The following is an 18,938-nucleotide window of genomic DNA, read 5'->3' as shown; positions in this document are numbered from 1 at the left end:
TGAACTTTATGTTTTTGATTTATGTTGTTGGTTACAGCATAACTGTGATTCTGCGTAAATATCCAGAATTTTAGATAGAATATAAATGATTTCTTAAAAGTTTTTTTTTTTTTTAAATCTTTCTTTTAGGCACACACAGACATAAAGATTCAGTCTATGCATCTCAACAATGGTGACAATTGGGAAAAGTAAATTACATAGACAATTCAGATCATAATTTATTCATACCGCAATGCATGATGGGAGCCATTAATGAGTTGTGATTGGTGGCAGCCACTGCAACATGCTTTATTATTGTCACCATTGTTGAGATTCACAGGCTGATTATTGATGTCTGTGTTTCTAAATAAATACATTTGAAAGTGTTTTGATCAGAACAATGTTTATTAAATATATTGGATTATAAGAAATATGCTGATAATCATATGCTGTAGAATCACAAAGCTGCTGCTAACAAGTTACACCAAACTATCTCAATAAGTTTCATTTTCGGATCACAGCATGATTATGTCAAAACATAACCAACACTATCAGATCACACTTTTCTTTGTTCATTTGACTGTTATAAATCAATAACAGCAGACAAACTAAAGTCTAAAGTTAATAATATACAGTAAGGGCCAAGAGCCCAACTAAAGCAAACACCCATCACCACGGTGGCTTACAATTTGTGATTTTCTCCTTCAGTGATTCTGCTTGTTATCATCAGGTGTCTTCAATAATGCTCAATCATCACTCAATTGATCACTTAATTGTCTCATTAACTTTAACACTGCTTCTGTGTTACTTTAACACCATGTAGAGTGGGACCATATGTGCTCTGAGCAGTCTTAATTTAACACTGGGGAATTTACTGTGTAATGCTCTATACTGTAATCTGTCAATTATTTTCAATGATGTTTTTGCTGCTGCACCATAAATTATACAACCATAATCTATTGATGATCTCATGCATGCTCTATAGATGTCAATTAGTGATATTTTATCTGCTCCCCAATCATATCCAGCCACAGCTCTCATTAGGTTGATAACTTTTTTGCATTTAGTTTACCCAATCTGCTTGGATCACATCGTTGTCTTTAGGGCACAGCTGATTGGTTCCTGCTGTATCAGTAGCCAATGAGCTTGCGTGCTCAACCTTCAAATACTTTGTTAGCATTTGTTGTAGTTGAAACGTGCTTTGATTAACCAAGGTTCGCACTAAGGATGATAACTATAACTACAAGGTTCGACATTAACGTTTGTCCAGGATAAGTGGATTTTTTGAAGGAGCAAGTGAAAGATAATTTTACTGGGCCGACCGGACAAGTAGCCTGATTAAAACTTAGGTGACAAAAAATGACTAGCGAGGCATCGAAACGCGAGAAAGATTCTGATTTGATTACATTCAGTGTAAACAGTGTAAACAGTGATAGTGTAGGCTATTTCCGGTAACAATGTCAAGCTGTTGAGGCTCGCTGCCTGCCTCTCTGTGAGACACTTTCATGGAAAAAGCAAAACAAATATGTAACAAACATGTATATGATTTGCGGGCATCAGGGAGCCACTATCAATATGAGGGAGACTCCCGGACCTTCCGGGAGAGGTGGGATGTCTGCAAATGAGCGTAACAGCAAACAGAAAGAAGCTCACAGAAAAAACATACTGAGGAAGAAATTCAAAATGTTACGTTTTTTATTTATAACATATGATATAATGAAGTAATGTAACACGACCAAGGGAGCATATATTTGACATATATTAATTAAATGTTAAATGTTACATTGATTTTATTGTTCAATAAACAAGTAGTTCATATTAAGTTACATTTTCAAGTGAGCTTCACTATGTGCTTATTTTATTCAGATATAAGTAAAATAAATGTGTGATGGCATGAGGGTGAGTAAATGATGAGATCTATTTATTGTTAACTTTTTTTTGTTTTTAAGGCATGGTCATATTTACCACTGATTGATATATTTTAGCAGGCAATTTAGCAGTCGTTCCGATAAGAATCCAAGCAATCGGAATTTCAAGTGAGGGCGAAAGATTTCCCTACGTATAGTTATTTCTCAGTGGGTTTAAGTTGCTCACGCAAATTTGTCACGTTGGTCACAGCAAGCTATTTGGTTTGAAAGTGACTTCTGTGTGAGCTCTGTGCTTCATAATCGCTACACTATTGACAATGGAACTTTTTTGCCCATGAAATTTCGCTAATGTGACTGCACCTTTAGTCAAGCGAGACTAGCATATCTTGCATGAGTGTCAGTTCATGGACAGGCCTGCAGACAGCGCTGGATGAAGGCCTTGTCTGGCTCTTCCATTTGTACTCTGTGGCTCAAACTCCGCAGCCTTCGGACCAGCGAGTAAAGGAAAGGTGGAGGTCTGATCCTTAGATGTGTGAAGCTGGATGGGAAGGCTTGGCACTGCTGTAACCGTATCAGAGCCATGTAAAGGCCAACCTTGCATGCCAGAAGTACTAGTTCCTCTTTACACATGAGGGGTTGAGGAGGAGTGTTGTGTTCTTTGGACTGTAAGCAAAGACACGGCAGACAAAACACTTAGCTGGACCAATCTGAGTTGAGTAGTAAGTGTGACGGATCAAGAAAATGTCTCAAAACTCTCATATGAATAGCTAAAATTGGTGATCAGATTAAAAGACAGGACTTGTGCACTTTCTTACCGACTCACAGCTGCCTACTCTGAACCTGGCTTGCTGTCCTGAAGCGAGGAATGACACAAACACCAACTGTTGGCCAAGAACCCGGACCCCTATACTTCTGTTGAGCGACAGAAAGAGTGGTCTCAGGGGTGTTGGTGTTTGAGCCTGGTCTGTCCAGCTCCACGTTCTGATCCTTCTCCCGCTCTCATCTAGACTCCGCCCACCCCAAGCATCCGTACTCAACCTGCTCCACAGGAAACAAGAGCCACGTCACAGTTTACTGAACTTATACCACAGAGTTAAATTTATAAAGGGTTATTCATCATTTACTCTCACCCTCATGTTGTTCCAAACCCACAAGCCTTTTGTTCATCTTCAGAACACAAATGAAGATATTTTTCCTGTATGTCCATCTATTAAAGGGTTAGTTCACCCAAGAATGAAAATTCTGTCAGTAATTACTCACCCTCATGTTGTTCCAACCCCGTAAGACTTTTGTTCATCTTCGGAACACAAATTAAGATATTTTTGATGAAATCTGAGAGCTGGCTCACTCCTTCATAGGCTTCTAGGCAATTTCATTCTGCCGGTCCAGAAAAGTTAGTAAAGACATCGTTAAAATAGTCCAAATGACTACAGTGGCTCAACCTTAAGTTTATCAAGAGACGAGAATACTTTTTGTGCGCAGAAATAACAACTTTTATTCAACTATTCGTTTTCTTCTGTGTGGGCCTCTGACGTGAGTTTACGAGAGCGCCACGACACATGCGCGAAAACTGAGAAGATGATGCTCACGATACACAAATAAAAAACGCGATTAACCGATATGACAGCACTATTATATAATGCTGGGTAGTAACTGATTACATGTAATCTGAATTACATAATAAAGGCAGTAAATAATTGATAATTTATTGCTTCTCCATAATTCTTCTTTTTTTATATTTTACAGTTTCCTTTCTTAAAAAAAGCACATCTTTTATATACATTCAGAAAGTCTTTCATGAAATTGCACACAGACCTGCCACTAGTTAGTTATTAAACATTGATAACAAAGAATGGAATATATTTTCTTACATCAATATGGTACAATATTATTATATTCAATTCAATGTAACAAACAAGTTAGATCAAAAGTAACCAAACAGTAGTAATGTATTATGTTACCAACTATGGTTTTTGGTATTTGGAATCAGTAACAGACTACAATTTGTTAGTAATAAGAAGTGAATAAAAGTCTAAATTTAATATGTTCATCTTATAAATCAATCATGTCTCTTTGGAAGACTTGTGTTAAACTGCTTGATTCATATTGGTTTTACAAATATTTGATTGCACTTTTTTACAGTACATGCACTTGTAATGTACTTATAGTGTACTTACCCACAAAAGTACTGAGTAGTGTAAGGTAACTTAATGGGTTAAGTTATGGTTTAGAGGTAGGTTCAGGGTTCACACTAGTATGTTCATTATAAACAGGACTGTAAAATAAAGTGCTGAATATTTTGAAGTGTCTATGTTTTGGTTTTGTGGACTTGCAGTGGAAGGACCAAAATCTTTCAGGTTTCTCTAAAAATATTAGCATTTGTGTTTCGAAAATGAAAAAAGTCTTAGGATTTGGAAAGACACAATGGTGAGTAAATGATGAGAGATTTAAAAAAAATCTTTGGGGAGAATTATCCCTTTAAAGTTAAAAAAATGTATTAGTGTACATAAAAATGTAGGTTAAAAAATGCTGTAAAAGCATTTATTATTTATTATAAATAAATGTTTTGTTCATGTTATATAATGTTATATGATATCTAATGTTCATGATATCTAATATATCTTAATAAATAATTATGTTCCCGTGGTTAGATTGGGCCCATCTATCTGACAGTATTTATTGTCAACTAAATGTTGTCTTCCAAATAGAGCACTGCAGGGATGATGTATTTTTGTTGGCCAAAACCCAGATACAAGTTAGCAATATAGCACTTCCCGTTCTATCATCCTAATGGCGTTTTTTGAAAGGGTTTTTGGTTAGACGTCTAAAATAAAGCCTGTGGTTAACATAAAGATGCACATAAAAAAATAAAAAAACACATTTCTCAAAATATCTTCTTTTGTGTTCCACAGAAGAAGGAAAGGCATGCAACAACATGAGGGTGAGCAAATGATGACAGGATTTTCATTTTTGGGTGAACTATCCCTTTAAGGTTTCAGACTTTCCCCTCCAGATCAAGAATCAGTCCATTTGAGACATTCAGATTCGTGTCAGTGTAATAGCAATTTGACCATACCAAATGCTGCCGTTGCAATGGTAACAAGTGGCTCTGCCATTAGACTGAAAGAGGGCTCTGACTGGACAAAGAGTCGTCGTCATGTCATCCCGTACGATACAGATCCTTTCATTCTTACAGCTGAGAATGATGATAGCCAAGTTTCCTGAAGGATAGCTATTGCCATGACAATAAGGACAATCAACAGCAATAGATAATAAATTAACAAATTTTCAAATCACTGTACAATCATTTTATCCCAAGGTGTCAAACCCTGTGTGGATGCATCAAGATAGCTCCATGCAAAAGGTTTCCATTATCAATGTCACTGAAGAAATACCCCATTTGTATAATGATATATAGTTTGTACCACAATCCAGCCTTTTTTTTTTTTTTTTTTTTGTACAGTAAAATATTATAGTTAGTGTCTTTTACTGAAATCTAAAGTCACACTCTAATCCCAAATATTACTAATTACTAATTTATACCTGTAAAGCCTGACATATGAAATAATAGTCTTAATATGGACAATGGAGAATATGGAGCTCAAACTTTAGGAGGAAAAAACACCTCAATTTTATTCAGTGGCCTGAATTGAGCAAAAATATGCAATTAGATGCAGTTGATGATAATTATGTGACCCAAAAATAAGATGAAATTCTGATAGCTTGTAATGTAAATCAATCAGATTTTATAACAGTTTTGCAAATTACTTACATAAAATGCATTTAAATATCAGATTTCACTCTGTATCTCCCAATAATATTGTAACATGCTCTGTTTTGGATTCATTGTGTTTTGGTTCTGTGGTACGTTTCCTGAAAGCATTGTTAGCCAGATCGCAAGTTCTGTCAGTATAGTTCAGCGAGTCTATATTTCCCGAAACTATAGTTCCAAAGAACATTCGCAAACAGCATCGCAAAGTTGAGTGGTTGGAACAGCAGATCTCGACCTGAGGTTAGAAGCATAGTTTCTTGTTTGCATGACATGTGGACTTAATAAATCATTATCTTGAGCAAAATAAGCAAGCTGACATTCAGTAAAATCTATATTCAGTAAAATCTATATCTTACATTTCAAATTAGAATATATACAAATCACATCTTTTAGTTTGTCGAGTGATTTAAATCACCATTTTGAAGAGAGCGCATGTGCGTACATCTAGTACGTAAAAAAAAGACGATGATTGTATCTGGAAAAAAAAAGCAAAATAACTGAGATAATTAGAATTACTCTTCACACAAGAAGAGCTGCTCTGACTGCCTGAACTGGGCAGAGATCTAGATATATACTCTTAAGGCCCGAAAAGGGCAGAGAAAATGCAACTCCTGCTTGCCCTCTGAAGCTGGAAGAGCAGAGAGAGTAACGACCTGTGCTCTGAACGGAGTAGAGAGCACCTTAGTTACATAGCCGTGTCTTGGTTTGAGGACGACTTTACAGCAATTAGGCCCAAACTCAAGGCAAGACACACTCACAGAGAGAGCTTGCAAGTCACCCACTCACTTGACCGAAGGCGGTCTTAAGCGAAAGGGGCCGCAGCTCAGCTGATTGGAGTGGCTCGAATAGAGGGCCCTAAGGACTGTAGACAGGTCCCATGTTGGAATAGTGAGGGGGACGAGGCGGGTTCAGCCTTCTGGCCCCCTTCAGAAAACGAACAACTTGTTCCTGCCTATAGACTGGTCGGCCACAGGAGCGTGGTATGCTGCTATGCCTGCCACATAGACTTTGAGCGTGGAGATGGGTACGCCCCTTGTCCAGCAGCTCCTTCAGGAAAGACAGTACCAGTGAAACCTCACAGGACGTCGGGTCTTCACTCCGGACTGTGCACCAGTCAGAGAAGACAGACCACTTAAGGCCATAGCGGCGTCTAGTGGATGGGGCTCTAGCCTCAGAAATAGTGTTTAGGACTCTCGCGGAGAGGTCCATAGGCTCCTGTCGTGGACAGGACATGGAGGGCCCACAACTTGGGTTGAGGGTGTGAAATCGTTCCTTTTGCCTGGGAAAGGAGGTCCTTCCTGAGGGGAATTGGCCACAGGCTTTTGCGAGCAGCTGCATCAACTCGGGAAGCCATGACTGGTTCCGCCAGAGAGGGGACACCAGACGGGCTACACGTCTGTCCTCCCTGATCCGTCTGATGACCTGAGGGAGCAGCGCAACCAGGGGAAAGGTGTAAAGGGGAAGGCTGGACCATTTGTGGACCACCTGTCCTTTGAGATAAATATTGGGCAGTGAGATTTGTCTTCTGAGGCGAAGAGGTCGACTTCTGCCTTCCCGACGATACTCCAGATCTTGTGAACAGTCTGGAGATAGAGCATCCATTCACCTGAGGACATGTTGCCTCGGGACAGCACGTCTGCCCCTTGGTTCAGTCTGCCCGGCACGTGTGCTGTTCTTAGTGAGCGCAGGTTGCGTCATGCCCATGAGAGAAGGCGTCTCACAGAGGCCTTGATCTGAGCCCACCTTGGTGGTTTATGTAGGACACCACTGCAATGTTGTCCGAGCAGACTAAGACATGGTGCCCTTTTCAGGTCTGGTAGGAAGGTTTTGAGGGCTAGAAAAACCACCAGTATTTCATTTCTAGGCAGTTGATATGTAGCCATTTCTCCATGCTCGACCAGGAGCCTGGATGTCGGCCTGCCCAACCCATGTTGGAGGCATCTGTAGAGACTACCTTCCAAAAGGCTGAGGAGCAAGAATCTGTGAGTGTCTAACTCGGCCTCTGACTGGGCCAATACAAGCCAGTCATCAAGGTAATTCAGGATGTACACTCCCTTCTGTCTCAGAGGGGAGAGGGTCACATCCTTGCACTTTGTGAAAGGGTGCAGTGCCAGAGACAGTCTGAATGAAAGGACAGTATAGTGTAAGTCACCCCCTCAAGCACGAATCTCAAAAACGGTCTGTGATGGGGGGGCTATCTGGATATGAAAGTAGGCATCTTTCAGATCCACTGAGAAAAAACAATCCCCTGGGCATACTTGTGAGAGGATTTGTTTCAGTGTTAGCATCTTGAATGGCTGCTTCATCAAGCGTGGTTTAGATGCCTGAAATTGGGGATGGGTCTGAGGCCACCATCCTTTTTGGGAACGAGGAAGTAGCGGCTAGAAAAGTCTGACTCACTGTGAGCTGGAGGAACTGTCTCTACAGCTCCTTTCACTAACAAAATTCATCACTTAGGAACGGAGGTGCTTCGTACCGAACTCCAGACCATGGCCTTGAAGCATGGGGGTCTGCGAGCGAATTGAAGCAAGTAACCTTGTTTGATTGCCCCCATTATTCAGCTCAACACTCGGGGGATGGCCTGCCATGCCCCGAGAGAACGAAGGGGAATGAGGGGAGGAGCTGCTTTCTTTATGGAGAGTTTCTCTCGCAATGAGAGCGTCCGTCTTTGATGAATGTGGCTTCGCGTGGCCCTGGCAAGCGATATGCTCAGGGGCGCAACATTTTAAAACAAACGCCGGCGAAAAAAGATGCTCTTTTAGAGAAAAATATGCTCTATTAGTCTCATCTGATAGCCGTTGTGAGGCTCATTCAAAGGAGAGAAGGCTTCTTACATTTACATTTATGCATTTTGCAGACACTTTTATCCAAAGCGACTTACTTTGCATTTCAAGTACACATTTACATTCTTCTGTCTTGTCTCAGAGTCAGGAGAAGATCTTCATCGCTGAAGGAGATTTGTTCTGAGATTCCTATGGCGAAAATCCTGCTAAATATAGACAGGTAGCCCTGCCCATTTTCGGCATGCTTAAGCGCCATAGGTTCGTGCAGTTCTGCTGCACAGCCATTGGCTTGTAAAGTTTAACTGCATGATTCAATAAGGCTTCAGTATTCTGAGAAAAACGAGTTTTCTCCAAAGCGCCTAGCGACGCAGTGTAAGTGAACCATATCGATAGGGAACCATAATTGCGATTCATTTACCACTATGCTGATGACGTTTTATTCTTCTATACTAACTTGTGGCATAGCCTATGATTCAATAGATATCATCATTGTACAGTCTACATACATGTCGTGCCCAAGTTGATAAGATCCATGGCATACAGTGATTTGTAATGATCCTATAGGATTGCTAAAATCATCTGTAGCAGGCATTAAGTGTGGTTAATTTCCTGAGTTTCTTCCCTGTGATTCTCCTACATGTTCCGAATGGAATTTACTATTAAAGTCTCTTTTTGTTATCCTTTGTGATCATGTGTTTACAATAGCCTACACATCACCTGACAAATATGTCTTACTAAGATATTTAAATGCTTAGTTTTATGATCAGCGCCATGTAATGTTTTATTGTGGGGGCAAAACATATAATGCAATGCAATGCAATGATGATTGAGAGCTGAACAAATAAAACAAAAAGCCCGGATGTACCATGTTTGATACTCACTTTTTATCATGACTTTTCTAAAAAAAATATATGGATAATTAAGTAAAGCTAAGTTGCTTCAGTCCAACAAGTGTTCATCTTGAAGTATTACTAACAATATAAGGTTATTCTCGTGTTTACTTTATAAAAATCAGTAAAGACATGTGTACCACAACCAGAAGGGTATATTTTATTTATTTATTTTTTAACTAAAAGAGCTTTTACTTTCTAAAATATAAAGTCAATGAATCAATCAGATGACAGAAGGCGTGTAGATTGTGTACAACAGGTTTGATCAAGTTTTGATCATGTTGATAATTTAGAAGCCTTGGAATTCTGCATATCAAATATAATACAGTAGGCTATGAGCATAGCCACTTTCACAAAGCTATTGAAGTTGAAGTTGAACTTTATTGTCCATTCTGTTTGTCACAGAGTGGAAATTTGTCTTTGACACTGGTGACATATTGCTACTTAAAAGTACCCACATAGTATTCTAGATTATAGCTAAAAGGATACAAAACTTGTGCAGAACCATCTGGAAACACAGTAAGAAATTTCTCTCCATTAGAATAGTACTTCTCCAAGAAACTTGAATTGTTCTGAAAAAAAGAGACCAGATGTTTAGTTTAAGGACCTCATTATGGAAGCTTGATCCACCACGGAATAAAAAAAATTAAAAGATAATCCCAGAATTGCGTGTTATAAAGTCAGACCTGTTAGATATAAACTCGCAATTCTGAGAAAAAAAAAGTTGCACTTACCTTTTTTATTTTCTATTCCGTGGCGGACACAAAGCTTCTTCCATACCATGATAATACAACTTTCTAACAGAGTAAATTATTATGGTCAGTTACCTGGTGATGAGTTAAGCCAAACTCAACTGACCCCAGTGCAGAAGACTCATCACTTGTCCATTGTCCAAAGATCGCGTCCTCATGCATGTACTCTTTAAGATCCTCTTTGGGTTCACAGTTAGAGAGACGGAAACTGATAACTGAATTATCATGAGGCACATCTGAGGAGAGAAATTATTAATTTACCCCCTCAACATGCTGTCACTGAATGATATCTTAGTAATATGTCACACACACACACACACACACACACACACACACACACACACACACACACACACACACACACACTTTAAAACTATAAAATTGACAGGGGGTTGAATAATTTTGAGACTGGAGAAGTCAAGTTGCATTTTCAGTTGAATTTGGGGAAACCATGTGAAACATTTGTTGTGTTGTGCTATTTCAATTACTTTTGTTTGATTTGTTCATTGCAAACAGCTGAAAGTCTGTAAATGTTGCCAATAAATCTGATTTGCAATGGGGGTTGAATAATTTAAACTATATATATATATTCCCCATACAAATTTATTGTAGTAGACTTGGAATATTGTCCTATGGACCACTTTTGTGAAATGGTGACTGTCCACGGAAAGGTAAATTCTAGTCATGGGAGTAAATAATGACAGAATTTTCATTTCTGGGTGTGAATATTAATTGTTGTTAGGCTACTTATCCATCCATGGGTAAATTGTCAAACACATGCTCTCACTCACATATGTGGATACTCACTGTTCTTTGATACCAATAAACTGGAATAAGCAGCTCTGTCATATCTCTGTCTCTCTCTCTGTCTGAAACTAAGCCAAAGGAATGATAAGTATAAACAAAATCACACATTTCAGTTTTCATAACAACATGCTCAAGTAACAACACAGCAAAGTGCATATGCCATGTACACTGCCATTCTAACATTTGGGGTCAGTAATACATTTTTTTTTAAAATCGTTTTGAAAGAAGTCACTTATGTTCACCAAGGCTGCATTAATTTATCAAAGTACAGTAAAAACAGCAATACTGTGAAATTATATTATCATATATATATTTCTAAATATATCTTAAAATGTAATATATTCCTGTGATGTAAAAGCTGAATTTTCAGCATAATTTATCCAGTCTTCAGTGTCAAATGATCCCTCTTATTAGATAATTCTAATATGCTGATTTGCTGCTCAAGAAACATTTCGTATTATTATCAGTTGAAAACAGTTGTGCTGCTTAATATTTTGGTGAAAACCATAATGCTTTTTTTCAAGTCTCTTTGATGAATATGAAGAAAACAGAAATAGAAATATTTTTAAATTTCTACTTTCACTTTTTTGTTCAATTTAATACATCCTTGCTGAAATAAAAATGAATAAATAAATATTCATACTGACCCCAAACCTTTAAGCAGTAGTATGTAGTACTGTACATATCAAACCTGTGTTTTCCTCTTTCTCGTGCTTTTTCTTGTAGCTCTTCGTCCTCATTGATGAAAGGGTCATCTAGTCGACCAGGTCCGATTGACTGTGCCTCAGAACGTCTCATAGACAGAAGCTTTTCATGGACCACAATCTCGAACAACTCTCTGTAGTTCTCACAGCAGAAGTCCTGAAGTCCAATTAGAAATTCATATCAGGATTTAGTGTTGAAGCAATAAGGGCAGTGTTGGGGTTTAACACATTACAAGTAACGCAAGTAATGTAATCAGATTACTTTTTTCAAGTAAGTAGTAAAGAAACACATTATTTTTAAATTTACTACAAAATATCTTTATTTTTTTAATTTATTTTTTTAAAGTAACGCACGTTTTCCCATTTATTGACTGACACCTCTCCTGTTTCCATGTTGAGAGAAATCAGTATAAAGTATAACAAGACTAAATGTGAGCAGGCATTGACTCATCTCACTTCCACAAAAACAGATTCAGTATTCCTCAAAATGAATAAAAACAGTGAAATGCAAACACAGAAAATGAGATTCTGAAGTGTGCATACGATGGACACTTTGGGCCTGTCCAAATACCCACACTTGTGGTTTTGGCCACTTACACATGCATGCGACAGGAAGTAAGTTCACAACTGTCCCATGTCTTATGCCAAAATGCCAAATTGCAGTGCTCTGAAAACACACTAAACCCAAGATCCCATCATGCATCATGTTTGGGAACTCACGAGATATAATTTGGTAGTAAAACATAAAGGCCTGGTTTCAGACAGTGCTTAGATTAAGCCAGGATTAGGCCTTAGTTTAATTAGGACATTTAAGTAGCTTTTATAAACATGCCTTTGAAACAAACATTACTGGTGTGCATCTTAAGACAAAACAATGGCACTGACATATTTTAAGATATGTCAGTGCAAGTTGTTTTCAGTTAAAACAGCTCAAACATGCATTTTAGTCTGGGACTAGGTTAAGTCTTGTCTGTGAAACCAGGGGAAAGTGTTGCACATTTTATTGGTGTATTTTGTAAGATAAAATTTGCAACTGCTTTTTATAACTTAATTAGAAGCGCCACAACAAGTCTTCTGTTACAACTACTGAACAGACATTTAGAAGTTTATTTTAAAATGCAAAGTATTGAAAATCAAAATAAAGCTCTGTAAACACATGCATTTTTGCAACCCTATAAGTGTGCTCTATCGGTCAATCAAATGTTCTACACACACTTGCGGTCTTCATGCCTACTTGAACACTTACAAATACAGGGCCAAATGAAATACGTCATGTAAGTAGTGGTCAAGTGCAAAGACCAGAAGTGTGGGTATTTGGACAGGCCCATGACTATCCTTGACTATTATTCATTTCACTTTTGGTGTGAAAGGGCCTTTACATTTGCCAAAAATATTACTTTTTCCCCTGTACATGCTACCCATGGGAGAAAGAAAGCATGGCATTAGTTTTCACTGTTATGCTGATACAGTGAGGAAAATAAGTATTTGAACACCCTGCTATTTTGCAAGTTCTCCCACTTAGAAATCATGGAGGGGTCTGAAATTGTCATCGTAGGTGCATGTCCACTGTAAGAGACATAATCTAAAAAACAAAACGCAGAAATCACAATGTATGATTTTTTAACTATTTATTTGAATGATACAGCTGCAAATAAGTATTTGAACACCTGAGAAAATCAATGTTAATATTTGGTACAGTAGCCTTTGTTTGCAATTACAGAGGTCAAACGTTTCCTGTAGTTTTTCACCAGGTTTGCACACACTGCAGGAGGGATTTTGGCCCACTCCTCCACACAGATCTTCTCTAGATCAGTCAGGTTTCTGGGCTGTCGCTGAGAAACACGGAGTTTGAGCTCCCTCCAAAGATTCTCTATTGGGTTTAGGTCTGGAGACTGGCTAGGCCACGCCAGAACCTTGATATGCTTCTTACAGAGCCACTCCTTGGTTATCCTGGCTGTGTGCTTCGGGTCATTGTCATGTTGGAAGACCCAGCCTCGACCCATCTTCAATGCTCTAACTGAGGGAAGGAGGTTGTTCCCCAAAATCTCGCAATACATGGCCCCGGTCATCCTCTCCTTAATACAGTGCAGTCGCCCTGTCCCATGTGCAGAAAAACACCCCCAAAGCATGATGCTACCACCCCCATGCTTCACAGTAGGGATGGTGTTCTTGGGATGGTACTCATCATTCTTCTTCCTCCAAACACGTTTAGTGGAATTATGACCAAAAAGTTCTATTTTGGTCTCATCTGACCACATGACTTTCTCCCATGACTCCTCTGGATCATCCAAATGGTCATTGGCAAACTTAAGACGGGCCTTGACATGTGCTGGTTTAAGCAGGGGAACCTTCCGTGCCATGCATGATTTCAAACCATGACGTCTTAGTGCATTACCAACAGTAACCTTGGAAACGGTGGTCCCAGCTCTTTTCAGGTCATTGACCAGCTCCTCCCGTGTAGTTCTGGGCTGATTTCTCACCTTTCTTAGGATCATTGAGACCCCACGAGGTGAGATCTTGCATGGAGCCCCAGTCCGAGGGAGATTGACAGTCATGTTTAGCTTCTTCCATTTTCTAATGATTGCTCCAACAGTGGACCTTTTTTCACCAAGCTGCTTGGCAATTTCCCCGTAGCCCTTTCCAGCCTTGTGGAGGTGTACAATTTTGTCTCTAGTGTCTTTGGACAGCTCTTTGGTCTTGGCCATGTTAGTAGTTGGATTCTTACTGATTGTATGGGGTGGACAGGTGTCTTTATGCAGCTAACGACCTCAAACAGGTGCATCTTTAGGATAATAAATGGAGTGGAGGTGGACATTTTAAAGGCAGACTAACAGGTCTTTGAGGGTCAGAATTCTAGCTGATAGACAGGTGTTCAAATACTTATTTGCAGCTGTATCATAAACATAAATAGTTAAAAAATCATATATTGTGATTTCTGGATTTTTTTTTTTTAGATTATGTCTCTCACAGTGGACATGCACCTACGATGACAATTTCAGACCCCTCCATGATTTCCAAGTGGGAGAACTTGCAAAATAGCAGGGTGTTCAAATACTTATTTTCCTCACTGTATCTAAACTACGACATTTAATCTCAATGACAAATGCGGAACAGTTAGTTCATGCATTCATGACCTCAAGGTTAGATTATTGTAATGCTCTTACTGGGTGGTTGCCCTGCACGCTTAATAAACAAACTCCAGCTGGTCAAAAATACATCAGCTAGAGTTCTTACTAACCAGGAAGTTTGACCATATTAGCCCGGTTCAGTTAACAGTGCATTTGCTCCCTATTAAATCGTATACATTTTTAAATATTGCTGATTACTTACAAAGCACTAAATGGTTTAGCTCCCCGATACTTGAGCGAGCTCTTAACGCATTATAGTCCTTCAACATCTACTGCGTCAACTTCAACGACTGCGATCTCAAAATTCTGTCCAGTTGATAATACCTCGAATATCAAAATCAACTGCAGATGGAAGACCTGCACCTTGACGACCACACCGCTTGATGTAGTCAAACGGATCCGGGCCGTATCCGGATCAGATGGTGGACCTGCACCTAGGCACGACCACAACGCATCCCTGAAGTGTCAGCAGAGATTGTGTCAACTAGACTTTCTCCTCACTGACATGACAGCCATCGGCACTGATCCTCAATAAACCCGTCTCCATTCCGGTGTGACTTCGATCGTCAGACAGATGGAACTGGATAAATATTCTGATTGTTCCAATCCAATCTGACTTCTGACCTGTAATGCTGCCTGAATCATAATCATACACTGTTCGTTCATTGGCCAGAGGAGAACTGGTCCCCCGACTGAGCCTGGTTTCTCCCAAGGTTTTTTTCAGCATTCTGTCACCTGATGGAGTTTTGGTTCCTTTCCACTGTCGCCTTTGTAAACTTTGGCTTTTGGCTTTCTTAGTTGGGGACACTTAATATTCAACAATATTATTGATCTGCCTGCATTGACACCATTATATGAGAAATGAACTGAGCTGGACGATGACATCACTGTTTTCTCCAGAGCGGCAAATAACAAATGATTTTTACAGCAAATTAATCAACACTGACCTTACTTATGCTTGACAATGACACTATTTTCTTCTAGATCTGCTATACAGCCAAAACAAACTTTGTTGCATTATTTTCCTGTTTTCACTGTAAAGCTGCTCTGAAACAATCTGTATTGTAAAATGCACGAAATAAATAAAGGTGACTTGGCTTGATTTTACTTATAAAAAAACAAACAAAAAAAACAAGCAAGCCCAGCACAGGTGAGAAAAAGTAATGCAAAAGAAAGGTAACACTTTACTTTCCATAAAAATTAACTGCCCCAATTTGTTACTTTTTTTAGAGAGCAACATAATATTTAAACGCATTACAATTAAAAGTAACTTTTCCCAAAACTCAATAAGTGTTTGTGTCGGCTATGTCCTTTCTCAATAGTCAAACCTCTCGAGTCTCTGCAAATCGTGGATCCAGAGGAGGCCAAGCTTTCAAACCACAGAACTGACAGCATATTGGAGAGTCCCGTTGAGGTCGGGGCTGGGTAAAACACAAATTATTTATTCAATATAAGTAATTTTCTAAGATGTTACACTTCTAAAATGACATAAATCAAATGAATAGGCAACCTGTTGACTGTACATCCTCTCCTGGGACTCTCTTTTGTATCTTAGGACTCCTGGAAGCCCATGACAGAGAGCTGGTGAGGATTCCAGTGTTTGGAAATACTCCTGCTCCATCTGCTGGACAGCACAGAAAATGGTGTGGAGAGAACGTATGTAAGGGTGAACTGGATATGAGAAAAGGCATGCATTCTTTAAAACACTACTAGAAGTGGGGCAGTGGGGGGAAGCTAACCCATTTTCTTGTTGTACTGAAATGTTTAAACATAATAAAGAGACTTATAAGTGATGAGAAAAAGTACAAAAATAATAATTTAAAAAGCTTTCAAAAATTATCAGAAGAAATGTTTCTTACACAATCAATATATTTGATCAGTGTTCCAATCTCTGAATCCATCATTGCAGAATCAGCATCTGATAATGTGAAAAGTAACTTGAATAAGCACACAATTATAATCATCTTTTATGGGTCTGTGATACACATCATGTAGTATTATTTTCCTGTTAGATGTCTTAACATCAGAATATAAGAATAAATGCATAATTTTTTCTGTTGTTTATTCTTGCATGTGAGTTTAAAATATTAAACTTTTTGTCTTTTTTGTCTTTTGTCCACAGATTTTCTTTAGCTCATTGATATCACTTTGATGAGTTGTAGAAAAAGGTTTAAAAAAAAAATTCTTTTTTTAAAAGTAACTTTATAACTGTACAAACAACTACAAAACTTAGCAGGTTTCTGACAAACAACACTCTAAATTCTAAACAAAGTCTGCAAAAGATGATGAATTCACATGCTCACCTGGCTGAAAAGTTTTCGCTTGATTTTCCATATCACATGGGATCGTGATGTAGGCCTATGACTGGGAGCAAATCCAGTCCAATGGTCTGGACTAATTTTCGACTGTAGTTTCTTGTACTCTGTATGGGAAAATTACTGTTACTGAAAGACTGTCTAATAAAGTTTTATTCCGCTGAAGTTTTGAGTCACACTGATCAAACCTGATGGAAAGAATAGACCATTTGGATTGTTCCACAACAGTGCATTGAAGGCATGCACCCAGTTCAGTGTTGATGGTATCCATGGATATTTGAGAGGAGTTGTCCAGCCTGTAATATCAAACTCTGTGGGAGACCGTAGTGTTCAGACAGACCTGAGTGCTGAAACACCATGCAGAAGCACATTTCTGCTGCATTTGTTTCTTATGATCTTTGCACCACTATTTTCGCCAATAAGTCATCTAGTCTATTTTATTTGTTTTTTCTTACTATATGTTTGTATTTTATTTGTGAAAATCCATCACAAAATGTCAATCTAGTCAGGACACATGTAGCAACTAGCAACTACAGCATGGAAATCACCATCCCTGCAACCGGATACAACACCTTAGCAATATGTGCATGGGACCTCTATAACGTTACAAATTCAAACTTTTAACGACTGTTTAAACTTTCAGGACAGGTTTTATTGTGTCACCAGAAAAGTTTTCTATATTAAAATAATTTTTTGTTATTTAAATATAGGCTACACACGTTGTTAGTGCTAAAACTGTAAGATAAAAAGTCGAGAAATGAAGTAATATAACCATAATACACGTTTAATTTGTTGGAATCCGGCTTCTTAATGCAAATAACGCTCGTGGATTAGATTTTGGAGGAGAGAGAAGAAAAAAAAGAAAGAAAAAAAAAAACACACGAGGAAACACAGACCAGAGGGCTGTTCCATAAAACAAGATTAGAATACAAGCCAGGCTTATTTTAGTTAGTCAGACTTATTGTTGGTTGATTCTGTTTCATAAAGTAAACTTAAAATAGTTCAAACGCAGTTACTCTGGCAACTTATGCTGGGAAACTAACCTGGTCCAGGGCAGGCTAACTGTCAGGCTAAGCCTGAGTTGTTTCACAGATCCTCTAACACTGACCAACAGGAACACAATGATCTTACCACTGACACTCTCTCATACCATTATTTGACTTAATTAACCACTATCAGTCCAAAAATAAATATACAGTATACAGAAAATCAATAGCGATCAATATATATAATTTTTGTTTTTTTTTGCCTACATTTCTCTCTGGTTTTGTTTGGCAGCTGTAGTACATTTTTATGGTTATTAGAAGAACATTACGATCTTAAGAAAAAGCTTTTAAAAGCAGAGGTTACAATCACGAAATTAAAAATAAATAATTACAAAAGCACAGACTAAATTTTAACTGGTAAGATGAATCTGAGCTTAGTAATTGGCCTAAAGTATATTAGCCTGCACTTGATTAACCCCATTACAATAGTCCCTTTACAGTTATTCCTATCATAAAAAAATACACTTGTAGGTTTAAAATTCTAGATAAAGGCACACCTAATGTCCATTTATGTATATATATATATATATATATATATATAAAAATTTACTTTATTATGTCTTTCAATTCAAACACATTTGACACCGTTATACAAATGGACAGTTTTAAAGACATAATATTTCCCCCAATAAATATTCCTTATTTTTCTTTCTTTTTTCCTTTTGTGATCTTATCTACCAACACATAAAAAAAAAAAAAAAACATAATTAGAACAATAACCAATAAATAGTTAGAGGGAGGGTTATATATATATATATATATATATATATATATATATATATATATATATATATATATATATATATAATTAATAGGCTAATATTTATTCCTTTATTTTATGGAATAGCCTATTCTTTGATTTTACAGTTTTTAGAGTTGCCCATATCTTTTCAA

General features: G+C 38.0%; 1 protein-coding gene across 2 annotated transcripts; it reads right to left on the bottom strand.

Moving 5' to 3' along the window:
• Positions 1 to 1,658: 1,658 nt before the first annotated feature.
• Positions 1,659 to 17,105, bottom strand: LOC311292245 (glutamate-rich protein 6). Of its 2 annotated transcripts, none has more exons than XM_084411855.1 (11): positions 16,987 to 17,105; positions 16,543 to 16,601; positions 16,194 to 16,307; positions 16,012 to 16,104; positions 11,543 to 11,712; positions 10,852 to 10,919; positions 10,120 to 10,280; positions 9,782 to 9,864; positions 4,924 to 5,079; positions 2,663 to 2,885; positions 1,659 to 2,510 (listed from the first exon to the last, which is right to left on the bottom strand). In XM_084411855.1, exons 1-11 carry the CDS (start codon positions 17,015 to 17,017, stop codon positions 2,250 to 2,252), a joined length of 1,419 nt encoding a protein of 472 aa, XP_084267981.1. In that variant the 5' UTR covers positions 17,018 to 17,105; the 3' UTR covers positions 1,659 to 2,249. The 2 variants fall into 2 exon arrangements, with proteins under 2 accessions (XP_084267981.1, XP_084267982.1); XM_084411856.1 differs by having other exon boundaries at positions 1,661 to 2,510; positions 16,194 to 16,304; positions 16,987 to 17,094.
• Between the last annotated feature and the right edge of the window lie 1,833 nt (positions 17,106 to 18,938).

The sequence above is a fragment of the Rutilus rutilus genome (assembly GCF_951802725.1).
Source record: "Rutilus rutilus genome assembly, chromosome: 6".
Taxonomy (NCBI): domain Eukaryota; kingdom Metazoa; phylum Chordata; class Actinopteri; order Cypriniformes; family Leuciscidae; genus Rutilus; species Rutilus rutilus.
The sequence above is the reverse complement of the archived record's forward strand: the minus strand, read 5'-3'. Positions and strand labels throughout refer to the sequence as shown.